We start from the raw sequence: 18,953 nt of genomic DNA on the forward strand, positions 1-18,953 counted from the left end.
CTTTGCTACCCTGAGTTGTTTGTATTAGCTGCACTGTCACTCAAGTGAATGACGTGGGTTTGAAAAACTGGTTTCCGATGTTTACAGATGCACAGTGTTGTCCTCAAAAGGAACATAGATCTGATCGCTTTTGGCCTTGGCGTCTTTGATGCGCACTGAACCGAAATGTCAGCTCAAATTGGAATTTTGCATCCGCATGAACATCTGCTCCATTAGGGCTAAATGAGGTTGTGCATTTTTAGGTGAGTTGAACAGCAATGGCATCCTTATTGGGACTTAGAGAATAAAACATTAAGAAGGAAATTAGCAATGGGAGTTAAGTGAGTCATTTGACCTTTCAACTTTATTTACTACTTGTCATTATCATTAAAAACAACTCAATAAATATCACAAAATAATAAATATCACCAAAATAATTGTAAATAGTTAAAACAATTGGTTACAATTCACCTTTGCTTATGCGATTATTTGTGTATTGTATCTTTAAAACGGTACGCGTGGGGCAGCCAATCAGCGTGGCCTAACTTTATTACCGGAAGTGAGCACGTGAAATTGAAATCAACGCTGTTTTGAAAGATTTGTTTCTTATCAAGTTTTGACAAAAGATTCGGTAAGTTATTATCAAGTTTCCAATTATGAAAATCATCCCGTTAGTTATCTATGTAAAAACCCGCCCAGTGATTTTATGTTGTGTACTTTGGCTGGTGAAACAAGTTTTTTGGGCAATGACGCATGCAAGACAAATCCAATGCAGGAGGGATGAGGATCATCATCTGGAGAGAAATCACATATTCTTCACAGTGGTAAGACGTTATTATTATTATTTTTTTACATTTTGTTTTCCAAAAAGACTGAATGGGTTGCTTCAAAGCAAATCAAACTGTTGTAGCCGGTTTTCTTATTTACAAAACAATGCAATACAACTAGAGTGCATTTTACAACAGCTGTAAAGTGCTTCAAATATAATAATGGGACAACCGCTAAAACATTGAAAACAGTCAATTAAAAGACAAGTTAATAGTTAGTCGAAAGCCAAAGAATAAAAATATTTGTGTTACAGATGCCACAAAGTAGCTGACAATGCCTTATCCATGTAATGATTGTAATTCTAGTGATTTGTGGAGACAAATTTGTATGCTGTGAATAAGTGACCTTGCGCAATTCTTATTTCCCAATACTTTTATATTGATTTTGTCATGATATGCTTGTTGCTATCGGCCCTATTCCTACAGACTTTTTATGCTGACGAAATTGTGGCCATTATGCATATTTTCTGATTCTGCTTTTGTTGATATTTTTAGCCAGGTAAGGTATTCTTGACTGCTTTATCTGTAGCAGCCAGGTGGGAGGGAGGGAGTGAAACCGGGTGAGTCAGAGGCTTCCCCGTTGCTTCCGAATGGAAAAACCCAGGATCTGGTTCACAGGGTAAACACATCTGACAATGACCAGGTTATTTTGGGTCGGAGCAGATAAAGAGGTATTTTCGCACTGTACTCGGTGTAGGAAACAAAGCGTGACCTGACGCTGGGCAAACAAGGCTGTGTGATGCTGTGTCGTGAGGACGGGCAGGCACCCCACAACAGACGTGATCTCACCATCATGCAAACGGGCGTGGCCAAGCCTGTGGATACCGTGTTGCCGTGGAGACAGGATCCACACGGATAGATTGGCTTAGAGTGACACCGCAGGGAAATTAAAAACAGCAGCTCAAAGCCCCAGGCATTTCATTGGCCGTCATTGTGAATTTGTTGGCAAGTCCTGCACAGGTGCAAAGCACACGCATGGCCTAATTTCAATGACAATCTCAGCCCGCGTTGGCGATGTGTTCACCACCCTGTCGTCAAGCGGAGACAAGCAATTACTGGCCTTTCAGATGCGTTAGCATCTGTGTAATATGCAATGAAGTGCGCCTTATGCGTGTGTGCTCAAAGTTACTGACACACGTCAACGGTGTTAATTAAAGATCCAGACCACGTGGAGGCAAAAAAAGTGAACCGTTTTTATTTCAGTAAAATGCTCCATACAAACAATGCATACACACTAAGTTTCATATTGCTTCGGACATAAGTTTCTTTTCTGCTCGTGAACAACTCTGTAACAAAGTACAACATTTATGAAAATATAAATCTCTAAATAGGTCATCAATCCTGACGATACAAATAATACCATAGAAACATTCATCACCAGTATGTCAACTATGAGTTGCAAACATAGAACTTATTAAAAGTCATTCAAGTTACTTTAACGTACAGTTAAAACCATTTACGGGCTTCCATATGGCCACATTCAAATATACGCTTAAATTGGCATTCCAATATATTCGGGCAGGACTCTTTAAAGTTTTTTTTCCTTTTTTTTTTTTTAAACAGCAACTTTTTTAATCATAAATAAAAATCACAGTCCAACACTGAAAACAATTTGGCAACAATATAATTACATTACAAGCCCCATTAAACAAAATGAGTCGAACTACCATCGGGACTTTGGCAATCACATTTTAGAGTTTTTTTTTTTCGTTTTGTTTTTTCAGAAACGCTTGAGGGGAATTATTTTAAAGCTGATCTTGCTACCTTGTTTGAGAGTATCCAAGGGCCATCATCTTAACGGTTGAAAATGAGTAAATGCACTAGAATAGCCCTTAGAGAAGTCTATCGTGGTGAGGAGAGTGTGTGGCTTTGCTTCGTACTTGTCACGTCAACACATCCTCCAACCTGGGCCACAAATTTTGTTGTCACCCAGTGTGCATTTGCTGAGCTCCCAAAAAAACCAAAAAAACTGCAGTTGTGCATTTTTTTTTTCTCTTCATATCAACATTGGCCTTATTGGAAGTACACGGTGCCATTCAATATCATAATTGTTCTTCTACAACTACTACAAACACTTAGAGCATCTAGCACATGTGAAATAATCGTTTCATCATTCTGTAGGCAAATCCTCTTTACAAATTGTGTCAACACACAATGCTAGACCACCTAAAATAAAAGTAACACAATGCTCCACATTGGAATAAATCTATGTATTTCTCACAAACCACTGATAAAGTGCTTCCACCTTGTGTCTAAACCGCTACGGTAAATACATATGCACAGACGGGCCGAAATAGTTTCAGTCAAGCAACTAATCGCAGTTCTTTTTCTATTCCGACGCTTGAACTTCACGAGACTCAAAGCAAGTAGACTGATTAAGGCGTGACTTTGTATGGTGCTATGCTACACTGAATGCTCCTTCGTGGCGTTGCTCGCACGTCGATGGAACTGCAAATTTGCAGTCAACATCCCGCCAAGTTTCTTTAACCGTTGTTTCAAAGAGTAACGCAACCCACGGCTTCCCGTTGTTGTTTTTTGTGTGTGTGTGTGTGTGTATATACTGTAGTGTTTACAAATTCCCTGCATTTTCGTAAATCTTGTAGTCTGCACGTAAAGACATTTAGAAATTCCAGGCACTCACTTTGATTGCATTAAGCACAACTTAACATTTTAAAGAGTTGCACAAATTGCAGCAGCCAAAAAAAGGAGACGTGTTTGTTTTTTGTACATACCGTCCGATAGAAAGGAAAAATCGAAATGCTTTTTTTTTTTTTTGTGGAACACAATGGCATCATGTACACGATGTCAACGAGTGGCAAAAATAACTGGAACGACTTTAACGGTGCTCTGTCGCAAAAAAAAAACATTGAAATCATTTGTTCTTCAAATGCTAAAAGGACACGTAATGGCAAACCCGCATCTCATACAATTTGTTTCCCTCTTATTTTATTTTTCCCAGCGTCTGAATGTAAAATGAACGGTACAAGAACTGGATAGGGTAAGATAGTCAGACGCCTGACATTTGCAGCGGAATCACGTGGCTGTAAACAAGAGTCAACGACAACCCTCCGGAGATTGTAAACCCCGTCACACGTCTTCTCGTCTTTTTTTCACTGCAGCAGCTCCGTCTTTTTTGTAGGCGTAGTCGACTCACCTTCGCCGGAGTCAGACACGTTGATGGGGCTGTCCCTGGAGAAAACCTCCGTTGACTCCCTCCAAATGCAGTCGGCGACGCTCTTAAAGGAATGATTGCCACATTTAGGACGGACCTTCTGCGAAGCGTTGTTGACGATCTGCCGGCTGTTGGATGTGGCTATCTTGATCTTGAGGGCGGCGTCTACGCGGTCCACCACGGTGTATGTGCCGATGCTGCCGTCCTCAAAGCCAATGATGATGTTCAGGGCTCTCTGAGAGAGTGAAAGGAACGTGGGCGTCTTGTATAAGGAGCACGTGCCGATACTCTTGCCGTCGGCAAGTCGCATCACAATCAGATTGGACACCACGCCGGCGTCGTCGTCCTCGTCGCAGTTACGGAAGCAGACGTAGACGAGGTAACGGCCGTCTCGCGATAACTTCTGACGCCAGATGATGCCGGCGGCGTGGATGAGCCTCAGCTTCCCGCTGTGTAGGTCCAGCACGTTAATATTCTCATCACCTTTGGACACGATTCCTTGTTTGCCGTTGGGCGAGATCTGGAAGTCCTCTAGATTTTTTAGAAAGTTGGCGGGTAACTGGACACGCCTGCAAACGGCTTCGTCCGCCACGCTCCAGATGAAGACCGTCTCCGTGGAGGTGATGAACACCACGCAGTCGGGGCAGTCGGGAATGAGTTTGAAGTTGACGATGGTGATGCCGTCGTCGCACACAAACTTCTTGGATACGCTGCCCGACCACAAGCTAACGGCTAGGAGCTTGTTTTTGGAGGTGCCCACCAAGAACGTGTTTGCTGTGGTGATCAAAGCATTCTGGAGGGTGACCAAGATGTTACACACTTTGTGACCTGTTGCTAGTCTCCAAACTCTTGAAGCGTTCTGTTCACAGAGTGACACAACAAACTGGTCGTTGTGGGTGATTAGCAGCTGGGATATTCTCTGCCCGTTGATACGAAAAATGTTCTCCCCCGTGTTGGTTTGCCAGATGTACTGACTGCACTTGTCATCCGAAGTCACCATTAGATCCCCTGAGGAGGTGAGCACGCAGTTCTCGACGATGCCCTCGTGCTTGAAGACCGTTTCTATGAATCCAGTGCCGAAGTTCCACTTGTGGACCGCTTCCGAGCCATCCATGGTAAACACGTAATCCTCTCTGCCAGACAACTGCAGTGTCTGGATCTTCTTGCCTGTTTTGTCAATATTGGACATCGCGGTGATGATGTCAATGTCCCAGACGGACAGCACTCCACTGCTGGCAACAGAAAGCAGCAAGTTATGGTGGACTGATTTGATGAGTTTAACGATGGCCCCCGATATCTCGATCAGGCTCGCCATGCATTGCCCGCTGTCCCTCCTCCACACAAAAATGGAAGAGGTGTTCTCCATTGAGGCCACGATACTTTGTCCGTTCTTGGAAAGAACCGCAGCGACAAAGCGCTCGCTCCGTTTCGCTTTGAACTTCTCCACCATTTTCCATACCTTGGTATCGAGCACCTCAATACTTGTGGCCTTGCAAAGCAGAATTGAGCGCTGGTCTTCGGAAAGCTCAATGCTCACCACTTCGCTGTCATCTCCTCTGCAGTCGTAATCCTCCATCAGACGTGGGTTGGTGATTTCTTTGGTGTTCCATACCGACAGACTCCCCTCATTGTCAATCATCACCATTTGGTTGATCGTGTCGAGGACGAGAATGGACTTAACAAAGCCGCCGGAAAACTCCGAGGTAACGGTGGCCAACTTGTCCCCGTTCCCCAGATGGAAGATGGATGCGGTGTTGAGGTACTGTCCGCAGAAGGCGTACATTCCATCCGGTGAGCACTGGACACAAGTCACCTCGTACCAGCAATGGAACTGATAAAGAGGCCAGCCGTAAAGTAAGTCAATGACGTTGACGTCTTTACTGGCTTCGAGCCAGGCCAAAGCATGGTGAGTTGACAAAGTAAAGCCGTTGATGAAGGCCACCCCGCCGGCGATGCCGCCATGTTTCGACCCCTTGATTTCAACTTCTGATAAAAGGCAGGATTTGTGATTATCATAGATAAGGAGTGTGTTTTTAGTCGTGGCCACGACTAAGTACTTCTCATCGGTGGTTAACCTGATTCCGAGCACCACAGATCTGGCTGTGTCGATCTGCCGTAGAAGTTGCCTGCTCTCAACGTCCCATGTGCTTACAGACCCATCTTCAAGGGCCACAAGGACTATGTTGGGTGCTAGAGTGGGCAAGATCTCGACAATATGCATGTAACTTGAGCTCAAAGGTAGCCTCTCTGGACTGTAAGTGACGTCCATCGAGGAGTGAAGAGGCACAATCGAGCAGTACTTGGGACCGTCCTTGTCGCACTCCAGAAGGAGATGCCTGAGTTTGGGCAGGGAGGTGACAACTGGCAAAAGCCTCTGCTGCAGTTCCGCAGAAAGCGACGCTGGGTTTTTCAATACCTTCACCTTGACGCTACGGAGAGTAGTGGATAGAAATTTCAGCTCTTTTTCTTGGGTGTAGCTGTAGGCCAAGTCGATATCATTTAAAACCTTCTCAAACTGTCCGATCTTGATCATCGTGTACAGCCAGCTAAAGTTCATGATGACACCAAACATGAGGTCATCCGTACGGCCGCTCCTAGTGAGGTGGAACACCAGCTCTGTCATCTTCCTGTGGTTGACAAAGAAAATGTCGGGCTCCAGAAGGTTGCACTGGAAGACCCAAGGCTGCTCAGGAGTTTGTCTGTCGTATGAGTACTTGTCAGATGATGTCTTCTCATGGGATTGTTGGTGGTGGGGATTTTTGTGGTGCGATATATTTTGGGAGGTAAAATGATTGTTGTCGTAAGTGAAGATCTTCTTCCTGCCCCCTGACCACGCCCCCAGGAAGTACTCGGCTAGGAGGCTGTGCATTTGATGGACGTCTTCCTCGTTGCTCAGGTACAACTTCTGGGCAATGAGATGCAGATGGCGGTTGGCCCAGACCATCAGGGTGACGTTACGCACCTGACGCTCCACTAGATAACCTTCCAGTTCTTCTTTGAGCCGTGCCACCAAGTCGCAAGAAATCCTCAAGGGGTTTTTGAGGTACGATACCACAATGACATCTCCGAGGACTATGTTGTCCAGGGAAAGAATGTCCTCCAGCTCAATCTCAGTTAACCCTGCTTTGGCCATGGTGATGTACCCCAACGCTCGGACGACAAATCGTTGGCCCAACTTGTTCTCTACGGAATAGAATAACTGTTCTATGCTTTCGTGTACCGTAGAGCACAGGGATTTCTCATCCACGTCTTTGTGAGACCTCCAGTGCACCACCTCTCTGTAGATTAAGTTAACAAACATCGGCAACGTACACTTTGCTAGAGCCTCGTTGACGTAGATCTGTTGGCCCGAGGTGACCTTTCTTTTTACGCCGAGTAATTGCTGCTTTAACGTCTGGCTGCAGACCTTGCGGTCCCTCTGTATCAACTCCACATAATTGTCCTCGTCATGGATGACATGTCGGAGCTTCTGCAGGATTCCGTGTTTATTGGGCAACGTTGAGACGACAATGCGGACCGTCCGAGGGAGTTGTACGGGGAGCCACCACAGCTTGCGAGCTTCATCGGCATCGGACAGCTGCTCCAGGGCATCCAGGATGATGACCAAGGGCCTGTGAAAGGACGATTCTCCGAGCAGGTTGACGAGGAGCTCCCTCATTTCCTGGATTTTGGTAGGCATAAAGTGAATCAAGCAGCGGTAGTTTATTGCAATCTGTTCACAGATGCTCTGGAGAAGGGTGCGCAAATCTGTGGAGGGTTGACTCGAGCCAATGAAACGGACAATAACCACAGGGTCCGTTTCCGGGCCCGTCTCTTTCTGCAGCCAAGTGTAGGCCTGAAAGACAGCGTTGAGAGATATTTAACATTCCCTCGCACCAAATGACACTGAAAATGTCTCACCTGTTTGGCAACTTCAGCAAGTAGCAGTGTCTTTCCTGTGCAGGGTCCCCCGTGCACAACTAGTGGGCTCATCCTACTCCCCTTGGATGGCAAAAGGTACTCCTGCACGTAATCCAAGGACTCGGTCTGGTACTCGTGCAGCGCTGCGTAGGCTTTACACAGGGACAGGTGCTGGAGAATCTCATCATACAGCGAGTCGGTCTCGGTGTCAAAGTTCTGCTGGACCGTGGCCTGAATTATATCCACCATGTCCTCGTAGAACTGTTTACATAGTCCCTCCACATAGTGACTCTCCACTTCCTGGGAGTAGCCTAGCTTCATGTCGCAGTGCGTGACCGAGGAGTAAACGCGGAGGTTGGACGCGGCCACCACGGTTGGTATGAACTCGTCTCGCACCTTCAGCAAGCGCTCGTACGCTTCCTGGTTCCGCATGATGCGGTCGCCGCTCATCACGATGTCCATGTAGCGGGTCATCTCCGGGAGTTTTGCGAAGCGGTCAAAGTTTGAAATCTTGCGAATGTAGCAAACGCATTTCCTGAGAAAGGCGGGAGTTTGTTTTCCGAGGGCAAAGTCTAATTCGTCTTCCAAGGCTGAAATGAGAAAACAACAAACAAAAACTTATTCCACGAAGACATACCGCGTCCGAATAACCTAAAAAGTAAAACGAGTATTTCCTAAAACCGCCAGTTGCGAACCGCTTAAGATGCAGCTTAAGTATACCGCCCGAGATCGTCCGACGTGTCTAACAGAGTTCTTTGAGGAGATAATCTGCAAAGCTTTAGTAACCATTTTTGCCAGCGATTACATTGATCCCTTGAGCCTCATTTAAGAAGAGCCAAAGATGATATCAGTGAACAAAGTGCAAAAGAGCCCGCTGACTGAAATGCTGCCAGTGTCTCCTGTGTAGTTTTCTTCCCACAGTTGCTTCCTAATTAGATGGAAATAAATCATCTTTGGAAGGAAAAGTTCTAGGAGATGGCACATGAGTCTCCACAGAGAACAAGGATTCATAATTAGGATTAAGCTACGTTTTGAAACAAAATTGGAAATAATCAAACCTGAAACTAACCAGAGCAAAGGAATTTTTTGGCCTGAGCGCTCGGCATTGTCCCCTTTTCTTGAAGCTGCAGAACCGCAGTCCGGAAGATACCCTTGATCTCCTCCGACACTTTCCTCCAGGCCTTGTCATTCTTGGTTTTGGCTGCACTGCTGGACTCCATCTAAGTTGGATCGCAGGCAAGGAGAAAAGACAGATTGATTTCATCCTTCAGCCTTGCGTCACATGCAGAATTCTGAATCTGAAGATTGATACTAAATGAAGTGCACGTTTGTCTTCCGTGGTCAGCGAACGAGAAGCATTTCTTTTATGAACTTCGTTAGATGCTCTCACCGAGTTCTGGTACTTCTTAAGCATTTGGGCTTTGGGTTTGAGGTAGTATGCGGGTGGCACCGAGTTTTCATCCCTGCAGTACCACTCGTCCAAGATGTGTGTGTCCAGCCCGGCCTCCACCGCGGCATCCAAGATCATCTCAAACTCTGCCGATTCCACCTCCCCTGGGACTCGGATGCTGCCGTACTTCTCTCCGACCAAACCCTGAAGGACGACAAAAGGACAGCAAGAAGGGTCAGCAAGGGAAACAATCAGTCAGTTCGGTTCCGGGCATGACAGATGTAGGTCATGTGTAGGAAAGATAGCTCTTGGTGTCCTTTGTGAGGAAAATTTGTGTGGGCCCATTAGTTATTCTAATCAGAATCACCACCTCCGTCTTCATCATCATTACACAACATCTCCTCACAATCTCTTTGTGTCATCAGCAAATGGAATATTTCACCACTTAACACCGGTCGGTACATACTTTTGAGTGGCAGCTTAGCGGGGGATCCGCTTAAATGATTCCCCTCCATGCTTCATCCAACACCTTCAAGGACTGAAACGAAGCCTTCCACGACACGACCGGTTGATCTTTACATCCCCGTGTAGCGCCACATTTCTAGCCTCGACTCTCCGACTCAAGGAACTGGAAAACTATCCTGGTCGGCTGGTTGCTTTGGCGATAGCAGCGCCAACAGATCCGAGCAAACAAGTTCGATTTTCCGCAGCCCTCCTCTGTGATATTGACATGCGTACGTGTCGTTTCAAAGGAATTAATCCAGAGTTGAAAAAGGCGAAAGATGAGGAGGATTTTTTTTAATTGTCCACTTACAGTCTTCTATATGAGCCTTCAGGTGGAAGCAGTTAAAAAAAAAAAAAACAATGGCTTGTCCCATCAATCAGCAAAATAGTCTTTATTGATCCGGTACACGGTCTTGAGTTTCGACTGATGCGCAATAACGACAGTCCACTCAAGCTTCCGGGACAAGGCGATCATGTTAGCCTTACATCATGCTAACATAATAAGGGGGGGGCGTTACTTTATCCCCGACGATCTTCTTTCACTGGTAGGTGGGAGAAAGTGGAAGCGGTGAGGCTGAGACGCGTCCTTGAGGGGTTTATCGAGCATTTTATTTTTACACTGGGGAATTTGAGACCTTTTGGAGGGCTGAAGAAGCGAGAAGAAGAAGAAAAGACAGTTGTGGCTCATTGTCATGCTTCCCATCACCATGCCAACCCTTGCAATCACCATGGAAACCTTCTGTATTGACAGATTAGACAAAACCCCTACTCGTCCAGGTGTGTCACGTGCCTGAGAGGGGAGCCTTGATGTCCAGCTCATGGAGCACGACTAAAGCCAGACAATTTCAATTGAGGAACCTTCTCAGGATTCCGTATCATTCATTTATCAAACAGAAAATCAAGACATGATTTACATATTCACGGATTTTATATATAACAAAAACAAGCTCAAGATAACTATACCACAAAAGCTGGTGTTTGAGCAGGGGTGTGTAGACTTTTTATATCCTCTATTTTGCGTTATATGCATGGGGTCACCTCGACTGCGGTTTGAAGATGCTCAGGGTCAGTCACGTCGAAGGTGTCGAAATTGCGGGCTACCGACGTGAACGAAATCGGCGCGGTTTGAGCGCGAAAGTCGAGACGGCGGCGCTTCTTTTCAAATCCACATTTAGCCTGACGGCGCTCGGCTTGAATTACCTGCAGTGTCGTCGCCGTTCGGCGCGGCTTTGAAGCGCACAAGGACAAAAGAGTCTTTATCACGGAGACCTTTTTGAGAATTATGAGGCTATTAACTTGTTCGATACCACCGAGGTTAGCTGGGAAATCCGTGATTGTTTACCGTACGGCAACCGTTAGCGCAACGATTATGCAACTCTTGAATAAAAGACGATTGGAAATGTATAGCTCAATACAGTGTGTGTATATAGATAGATAGATAGATAGATAGATAGATAGATAGATAGATAGATAGATAGATAGATAGATAGATAGATAGATAGATAGATAGATAGATAGATAGATAGATAGATAGATAGATAGATAGATAGATAGATAGATAGATAGATAGATAGATAGATAGATAGATAGATAGATAGATAGATAGATAGATAGATGTAGATGTGTATATCTATATAATATATATACCTGCACAAAAACATATATGTACGCACACAAAAAAAACGATTAGAATTAAGTAACCATGTTGGGAGCGTCTCATGACATTGTGCAATTGAATGTCATGACGCAATTAAAGTCTCCAAATAGAAACAAAACTCACTTAGAGGAGGGAGATTATGTTCTCAAGAGTGCTAGGATACTGTCCTACCCATAATGCATCACCTCCCCATCTCACCTCCAGAAAAAGATCTGTTCTATTTGAATAATTCAACATCCATTACTCTACCTGTCATCTCTGCCCTTCTCCTACCCCCGCCCCCCTTTGCCCCTTTCCCGGACCCTAAAATTGCACGACTCGTTTGTCTTGGGAAAAGTGTCATTTTTTTTTTCCGCTCGCGCTACTCACAACGAAGCACGGTCCCGCTGACGTCTTCAGACATTCCTCCAGGAGCTTCATCCTGAGTCGCTGCAGCTCCGGACTGTCCCATTCCTCCGGATCCACGCCCCAGTAGAGGTCCACCACCTGAGCCACCCCCACCCCAAAAAAATAAATAAATAAATCAGTCGATGATTGATTGCCAAGCGGGCTCGTCTCCGACGCCGCGGCAGATTACAGATCGATCTGGAGGAAGCTCACAGCTTGCCACATCAGTCACGGCCTATCAGTGTCACTTATCTAGTTCCCGCGATGGGCCGCGTGCCGACGAGCCGCGGCCGGGGGAAGGAAATGGAACGGGTTTATGACGGGTGTCCGCCGGGTTCTAGCAGGTGACTGCGAGGCCGCGTTGTAATCAGGAGCTAAATTAATAGTCGTATCTATTCGGCGTGTGTGTGCGAGCGAGCGAGCGAGGGAGGGTGAGAGAATACGCTGATTAAATTTGCGCCGTGATCGTTGCTCTTCATTGCGGGACAGAGGGATGGATGGATGGATGGATGGATGGATGGATGGATGGATGGATGGATGGATGGATGGATGGATGGATGGATGGAGGCAAAAATGGGCAGATCAGAAGCCAGGCAGCAATCCAAGTTAAGCAAGGAAGCATAAACGAGACTAAGAGGAAATTTATCTGAAGTGTTTTTTTTAAAATGGAGAGGGTGAGACAGGATTTGGCACCCCCCCATCTCTTTTTTTTTTTCCTTCATGCCAATTTACCAATCCTCTCCGATTGATAGCACTCTCCCACTCCTGCCCTCAACTGCAGTTTGCTTTGCGTAAGAGCCGAAGCAGCTTCTGCTAAGCGGCTTTTTAACGCCCTTGAAGGAGTTTGCCTCCGGCAGGTCAAATGTAGAAAAAGTTTTCTTTTTTTTTCTTCCACCCCCCCAGTGTATTGATTGTTAGACTGTTAAACATCAGGATAATGCCCATGAAGCCCCGAGAAGAAAGGTCACGAAATCGGCCTTGAGGCAGAAATCCCCGTCTGCGAGTATAAAAAAAATTCCAGGCCAAAAAAAAAAAAAAGATTTTGCCAACTTTGAGATCTCATAAGCTCCTTTTTTAGATAGAAACTGGTCACTATTTTTCACAAATTGCAGAGAGGCCTCCATTTGCCAACAAATCAAGTAGAAGAAGACAAAATGCAGTTCCGGGACTTCTTAATGGCTTAGTTTGGGAGTTATAAATGGGTCCAGCTCCCCCCCCCCCACCTTTGCACGCTACTGCCGCCTCTGCATGGCAACCGGGACGCAGCCTTTTAGCCTCGCCATCCTCTCAGTCTCCGTCCACACAAAGCAATGAATTTCCGGGAGTAAAAGTGAGTCAAGTGGCGAGGGAGCGACGAGACGGGGATTTCATCAGCCCCGGCATATGTGTGTCAGTGTGCGCCGCCGGGAGGAGACTGAATTGCGGATTGTGCGCGTGCACATGTTGTCGCCGTGGCACGTGAATATGAAATCAAAGCGAAAAAAGATGACCGGCAATTTGACTCCCGCCGCGACAATGATTCATAATCCAGCTCTAGTAAACCGGTCCCCGCCGAGGCGCCAACGTGACACGGGTGAGGAGGGGGTTGTGAGTACTCGCGGCTTTTCTGCATAAATCATTTCACGCTCATGCGTCATGACAGCAAGCTGAATCACCAGACGTGCACATAGCCGCACATTGTCGAGCCAAAAAGTGTCTTTGCACGTTTTGCTTCCCCAGCCGGCACGGCGCGCCTCCACGTCACGCACGCTCGCAACTCTGACCGTCTCGCGATGTCATGCCGAGTGACACGTGTGACTTTTCCGTGCTGTTTCCTGCTAAACATGCGTCCTCGGGCGCGAGTGTTAAATCCCGTCCGCACATCCCTGCGGAAAACAGACTGTTGGATTGTTTGAGGGTGTTGTTGTGAACAAATTGGGGCCAAACTGATTTGCTGCTTCTAAAAAAAAAAAAATTCTTTGAATGCAGGCGTGCGACTCTTAATTAAGCTCCAAAATGATCTATAGGAGGTTCTAACACGAGCCGGAATTGCAATCCCGCATAAAATCGAGATGAACAAATCGCTCCTCGCTTTTCCAAGAATTATCTGAAGGCCAAATCTCCCGCTGGCTCGAGGGCTCTCCCGGATTTGTCCGACTAACTCCGATAGCAGTCTCGCGTCGATGTGGATTTGCAATGCAGATGTACCGCGGAGGGAGGCCGATGACAACACGGAAAAGCCCTCACGTCACCGCGTGCCTTATCTCTGCCGGCCTTCTGTCCTCCGACGTCGGGGGTCCTTTAAGGCCCCGAGCGCTTCACGTGCAATCTGACAGATCCCGGCAAATGCGACTAACCTGGAATTCAATGCCGTAATTCTCCCTGCAGAAGTCGCGTAGTTTGGGGTAGACGTGCTCTTTCAGCGCGTTCCTTTCTGCTTCTGTGTCTGAAAGCAAAGGGGAGATAGAGGGTTCTATTTTTGTGACCGCCGCAAATCCACTGCAGTGTAAATTTGCCGTCAAAATGGGTGTTGATAAGTCGGCGACAAGCGCAAACACCGCGGTGCATTCGGTGTTTCACACCGACGACGACAATCGTGATCAATTGCCGTCGATGACCGAGATGCTTTAAATTTAGAAGTAAAAGCGATGACATAAAATACCGTATACTCTTCATGGACACACACACGCCCATTACTAAATACTACGACTATTAAATTGTGTGCACTGCAAATAGTTTGTGAATTTTGTAAAATTGTTACTCTAATATTTGTAAATACAATTTTACTGTCAAAATCACATTTTGAAGAAAAGCACTGTTCAGATATTTGAGGCATCACTAAGACAAGTCAGTGTTGTGCTTAAAATGTATCATTTCACAAAAAAACATATTTTTCGCTCCTAAATATTGAATTAGGGTGAAACTAACCCATTTATTATCTTTTTATGACTGATTACTAAAATATTGATCAAGGTAGAATCAATCTTTTTTTGTAACAAGCTAATAAAGGCAGTTTTTGTATTTACGTCGTCAATAATTTGCGAGCCTTGAAACACGTCTGGCATTGAATAAAGGGGCTGTCTGCGCCGTTGTGGGTGTGAAAACAGCTGCTAGTCACTGTGCAATCCATCCGTAAGCAGAGCAATGTCTCTAGCTCTCAGACAACATTAAATACAGCGTGACCTGATTGTAACCGCCGGTGACTTAAATATGTCCTCAGACAATGTTTGACATTGTGTCCCACTTTTTTTTTTTTTTTTTTTTCTCCCTGCGCTCTGTGTGCAAAATGTGGGCTAATGTGCCAAAATGCTAAGCTAGGCTAGCTGCCACCAGGCTCCGATCATGTCGGAAAGGTTGAATTGAAATGTCCCACAGTGAGAGCGCACGCCTTGTTGTTGTGTCCCACTTTTTTCCCCTCTCTGTTTTTCCGCCTCTCCAAACGCTCGCCGTAATCGATTTAGACAAGCCTCGGTCTCTTTCCCTGGAGGGCGCAGATGGACAGTTCAAACAAAACATGGCCGACAGGGAGACCTGCACGTAACGCCCCCTCGTAGAACGAGCGGGGCCAAGCCGGCAAATTTAGTCTGACGTATCTTTCACTCGTCTATCTTTAGCAAAGCTCGGGGCTCGGTCCGGACATGCATCTGCCCACAGCTGGCCGGCGAAATGTCACATTGAAGCTCGCCGATAATGTGCAGTAAGTGGCTGCAGCGGCGCATCTCGTTCCATCACGGCAACACTGCGAGGAATCATAAACATCTTCATCATTGGGTGTTTGAAAGCTTTCAGATTAAACTGGCATAGGATGAGTTATGGTCACCTGATGTACGGCGCGCTTGAGATTCAAAGCACGGCAACGATGCGAGACAAAAACGAGCTTTGCGAAGTGACAGGTTAGTCCTCTTGACGAATCAGCTTGCAGCATAAAGTGACAGAAAATGGACAACTTGAGAAACGATTACCGTAATTTTCGGACTATAAGTCGCATCGGAGTATAAGTCGCACCAGCCATAAAATGCCCAAAAAAGTGAAAAAAAAAAACATATATATATGTATATAAGTCGCTCCTGAGTATAAGTCGCCCCCCCACCCAAACTATGAAAAAAAAACGCGACTTATAGTCCGAAAATTACGGTAATTCAGGAGGGACTCGTAAATCAAAATAACACCGGCTCCAGTTCATTAAACTGGTCAAGACATTTTAAGAGCCAAGTCAAGTTTTGTTTTTTTTTGCGCTTGGAAATTCAAATTCAGAAATAATTGCATTCAGGTCTGGTGTACCTCAAGGGTCCGTGCTTGGCCCCATACTTTTGCTTTAAATTCCGTATTGAAAGCTCTTTAACGATACAATCAACATTTTTCGGAAACGTCAAAATACCAACGTCACCGCTGTAGTTTTCACCGTGTCGTCAAATCATATTGCGCAAGCTTTTCAAATCCAAGCATCCAGTGTGGAGGCTCTGCAGTGATGCAAACACAAAGCCAGTGAGCAAATCAATAGAAGATGACCCGGAGAGGATCCCGAAGGCGGAGCGAGGCGGCGCGGACCGGCCATCCGTGAAGGCCAGACAGATGTTTGCTGCGTCTCCAGAGTCCCGCAGGTTATCTGACGGCCGTATAGCGACTCTGGAGCCGATCTGCCGCGCTCGCCTGTTGAGTTGAGGCGATTGGAACGCCGCTTGCTGTATGTGTAGTAAAGCGGACGGGGGAACTCCCCCTTTGCTCCTATGACCGTATTTGTAAGTGAGCGCTGGAGCCAATGTCAGTCTGGCTAACATCTGTGCTAGCAGCTGTTGAGTGCTAAAAACGTAATGCGGAAATTGAACGCCCTGTTCTTGATATTAACAACTCGTTTGAACTCTTTCGGCGGTCTGATTTGATGCCCTCTGTGTAGCATGTAGCAAATGGTGAGCTGTCAATTGGAGTTCATCTCTTGGCTGTGATGCCTTCCAGTTTGTGTTGTTTTGGGCCAATCGGATTTCAGGAAATGGTTTCTAGTCTGGTTTGATAACATTGCATTTTCATTTCAGAAGAAAATTTGTAGATTTTACACAGATGTGATCGGCTGGATTGGATCGATAGCAAATACTATCTTGTTCACTCCAGGGTTGTTCTGAGATGGCTTCGGAAATAATTCAAGCATTTACGGTCGAATATTTTTTGCCAATATTTTTTAAATCACATGTTTTTTTTGGTGGGGGGGGAGCGGAACGCCACACCCCTCACATTTTCCACATATTGAATAATTATCAGCGTTTTTTGGTGAATTTCATTTTTTTGACCCCACTGCATTTTAATGGGCATATTTTGCATATTCTCGGGCCGGGCTGATCCCAGTCCGCTGTGAATACTGTACTGTACAAATGGACAGTATAAATCGGTGATCATCATTTTGTTTTTAACTCGCTGATTGGTGATCGGTTTCAAAATCCTGATTGTGTAAAGCCAAAGATGAGTACTCTTTGTAACCACAGCTATACGGATAACTTGGTAACCCATTTCTTGATTGCTTCAATTCATCAGTGTCTGTAGTTTTTACCCCTTTTGGATTAGTTCTTTTTACCCAACGTGCTGGGCGAGGGTCAAATCCGGAACCCAATGTGCTGGGTATAAATAAATAACCCAGCACTGAGCCCATTTTGGATCCAGTGCTGGGTTAGATATTTCACCCAATCTAGGTTACTTTCGGTTTTCAGAATCTAATATTGATGTTGCTGTTTATGATGTTAAGAATTATAGTCGGAAGGAGGTGCTTAGACTGCTCCGAGCTGAGGTCACCAGTTTCAAAAGGGCTGATAGCTACCGTCAGGGTTGGCGCAGATGAAGACACGCACGCTGCGGCCGCTGGGAACGTGGTGCGGCGGCAGGGCCAGGACATTGCCGCTGATGGCCGCCCTGCGCAGCGCCGACTCCCGCGGGCAAGGCTGCCGGTTGCCCACTCCCGACGGCCACATGGGGGGCGACTTCCAGCGTGGCTGCGCACAAACACACACACGCGCGTTTTAGTGCGCGTGGCTAATCCGATGAACTAACTTTAAGAAAAAAGAAATTAAATCGACGTGGAGATGGCAGTGGGAGAATTACATGCAAACGAGACGTTTTAATGAGGCATGGGTGGGATAATGAGAAATTAAGATACCGCCACGGTGCATGCGTAACGCGTGTGCACATCCATGGACGCATGCATTGACCACAAAAAAAAAAAAAATGTTGCGAAACGACACAACTGAAAGGGACGAACAAAGCAAGCATCGGCCGTTTTCGCACACCCTAGAGAGGATGCTTGCAAAGCCGAATAACCACCGTGGGTGCTTATTCCGCCGGGTACAGGTGCAGACAAGTCGCCGGTTGTCCAAGAGTTGCTCAATCCGGCAATGTTTGTGTAGGGGAAAAAAAAAAAGAGGGAGGAAAAGTTGTCGGTTCAACTCAACATGAAATCCCCCGAAAAGGGACAACTAAAAGCAGCGAGGCGTCGCATCCAGGGACGACAAGTGATGCTGGAGACAGGCTCAAGAACGGTCTTGGTGCTCACATTCATCCGCTTCATTTCCCCGCTTCCGGTTAGATCCGAGCGTCGAGGGCGACAAGAGCACGGCAAAAACGCCCATCAGGGTGGTCGCGGGACGGGAAGACGATCGGCGCTCGCTGGGCTGCACCCCGCCGCATCCTGCTGCCTCTGCGAGCCGACGGAGCTCTGGCAGCCGTTGAGAGAAACGTCAGCTCGTACAAAATAAAAGCGGAAGTGCGGTGGCTTTCCAAAATAAAGGTCGTTTCGCTTTGCGGGGAGCGCTCCTCGAGGGCTGCGCCGACAGATCAGGCAACAAGCAGTGTGCTTTTGTATTTCAACGTAATGTACACGCAAAGCATCCATTTGCATGTAGGGAAATCTTAATTATCGTGATTGTAAGTATAGTGTTGCTATCTTACTTTGAAAAACTAAAGATAGGTTGTGATCAAGCTTTGATTTGGTTGTCAAACTTGATATAGGAACACTCAATTTGATAACCCAACGATTTAAAATCAGTGGCGGGCAGAGCATTTGGTGCTTGGTACCACCTGGATTATGTTGCAACTCTGGAAGCTGTCAATGCTGAACAATAAATAAATAAATGCTGTATAACAGAATAAAACGTCATTTGGAACCGTTCACAATATTAT

General features: G+C 46.2%; 1 protein-coding gene and 1 long non-coding RNA gene across 14 annotated transcripts in view; one reads left to right on the forward strand and one right to left on the reverse strand.

Annotated features, from left to right (window-relative positions):
• The first annotated feature begins 98 nt into the window (after positions 1-98).
• LOC133144419 (uncharacterized) overlaps positions 99-18,953 on the forward strand; it is a 49,670-nt gene continuing 30,815 nt past the window's right edge. For 3 of the 10 annotated variants that reach the window (XR_009710694.1, XR_009710714.1, XR_009710738.1), the window contains exons 1-2: positions 267-610; positions 715-803. This is a non-coding gene — a long non-coding RNA (uncharacterized LOC133144419). Of the gene's footprint in view, positions 243-262; positions 611-714; positions 804-7,453; positions 7,650-18,953 lie in introns of those variants that run through there. The other 7 variants (XR_009710746.1, XR_009710742.1, XR_009710731.1 and 4 more) reach the window with 7 other exon arrangements.
• Positions 1,987-18,507, reverse strand: LOC133165464 (NACHT and WD repeat domain-containing protein 2). 4 transcript variants are annotated; one of them, XM_061295181.1, is made up of 8 exons: positions 18,328-18,507; positions 17,599-17,770; positions 14,153-14,241; positions 11,799-11,915; positions 9,269-9,472; positions 8,948-9,098; positions 7,879-8,468; positions 1,987-7,813 (listed from the first exon to the last, which is right to left on the reverse strand). In XM_061295181.1, exons 1-8 carry the CDS (start codon positions 18,340-18,342, stop codon positions 3,917-3,919), a joined length of 5,235 nt encoding a protein of 1,744 aa, XP_061151165.1. In that variant the 5' UTR covers positions 18,343-18,507; the 3' UTR covers positions 1,987-3,916. The 4 variants fall into 4 exon arrangements, with proteins under 4 accessions (XP_061151165.1, XP_061151253.1, XP_061151413.1 ...); XM_061295269.1 differs by lacking the exon at positions 18,328-18,507 and adding an exon at positions 15,616-15,710 and having other exon boundaries at positions 14,153-15,534; positions 17,599-17,733; XM_061295429.1 differs by lacking the exon at positions 18,328-18,507 and having other exon boundaries at positions 14,153-15,710; positions 17,599-17,733.

This window comes from Syngnathus typhle, linkage group LG1 (assembly GCF_033458585.1).
Source record: "Syngnathus typhle isolate RoL2023-S1 ecotype Sweden linkage group LG1, RoL_Styp_1.0, whole genome shotgun sequence".
NCBI classification, from domain to species: Eukaryota; Metazoa; Chordata; class Actinopteri; order Syngnathiformes; family Syngnathidae; genus Syngnathus; species Syngnathus typhle.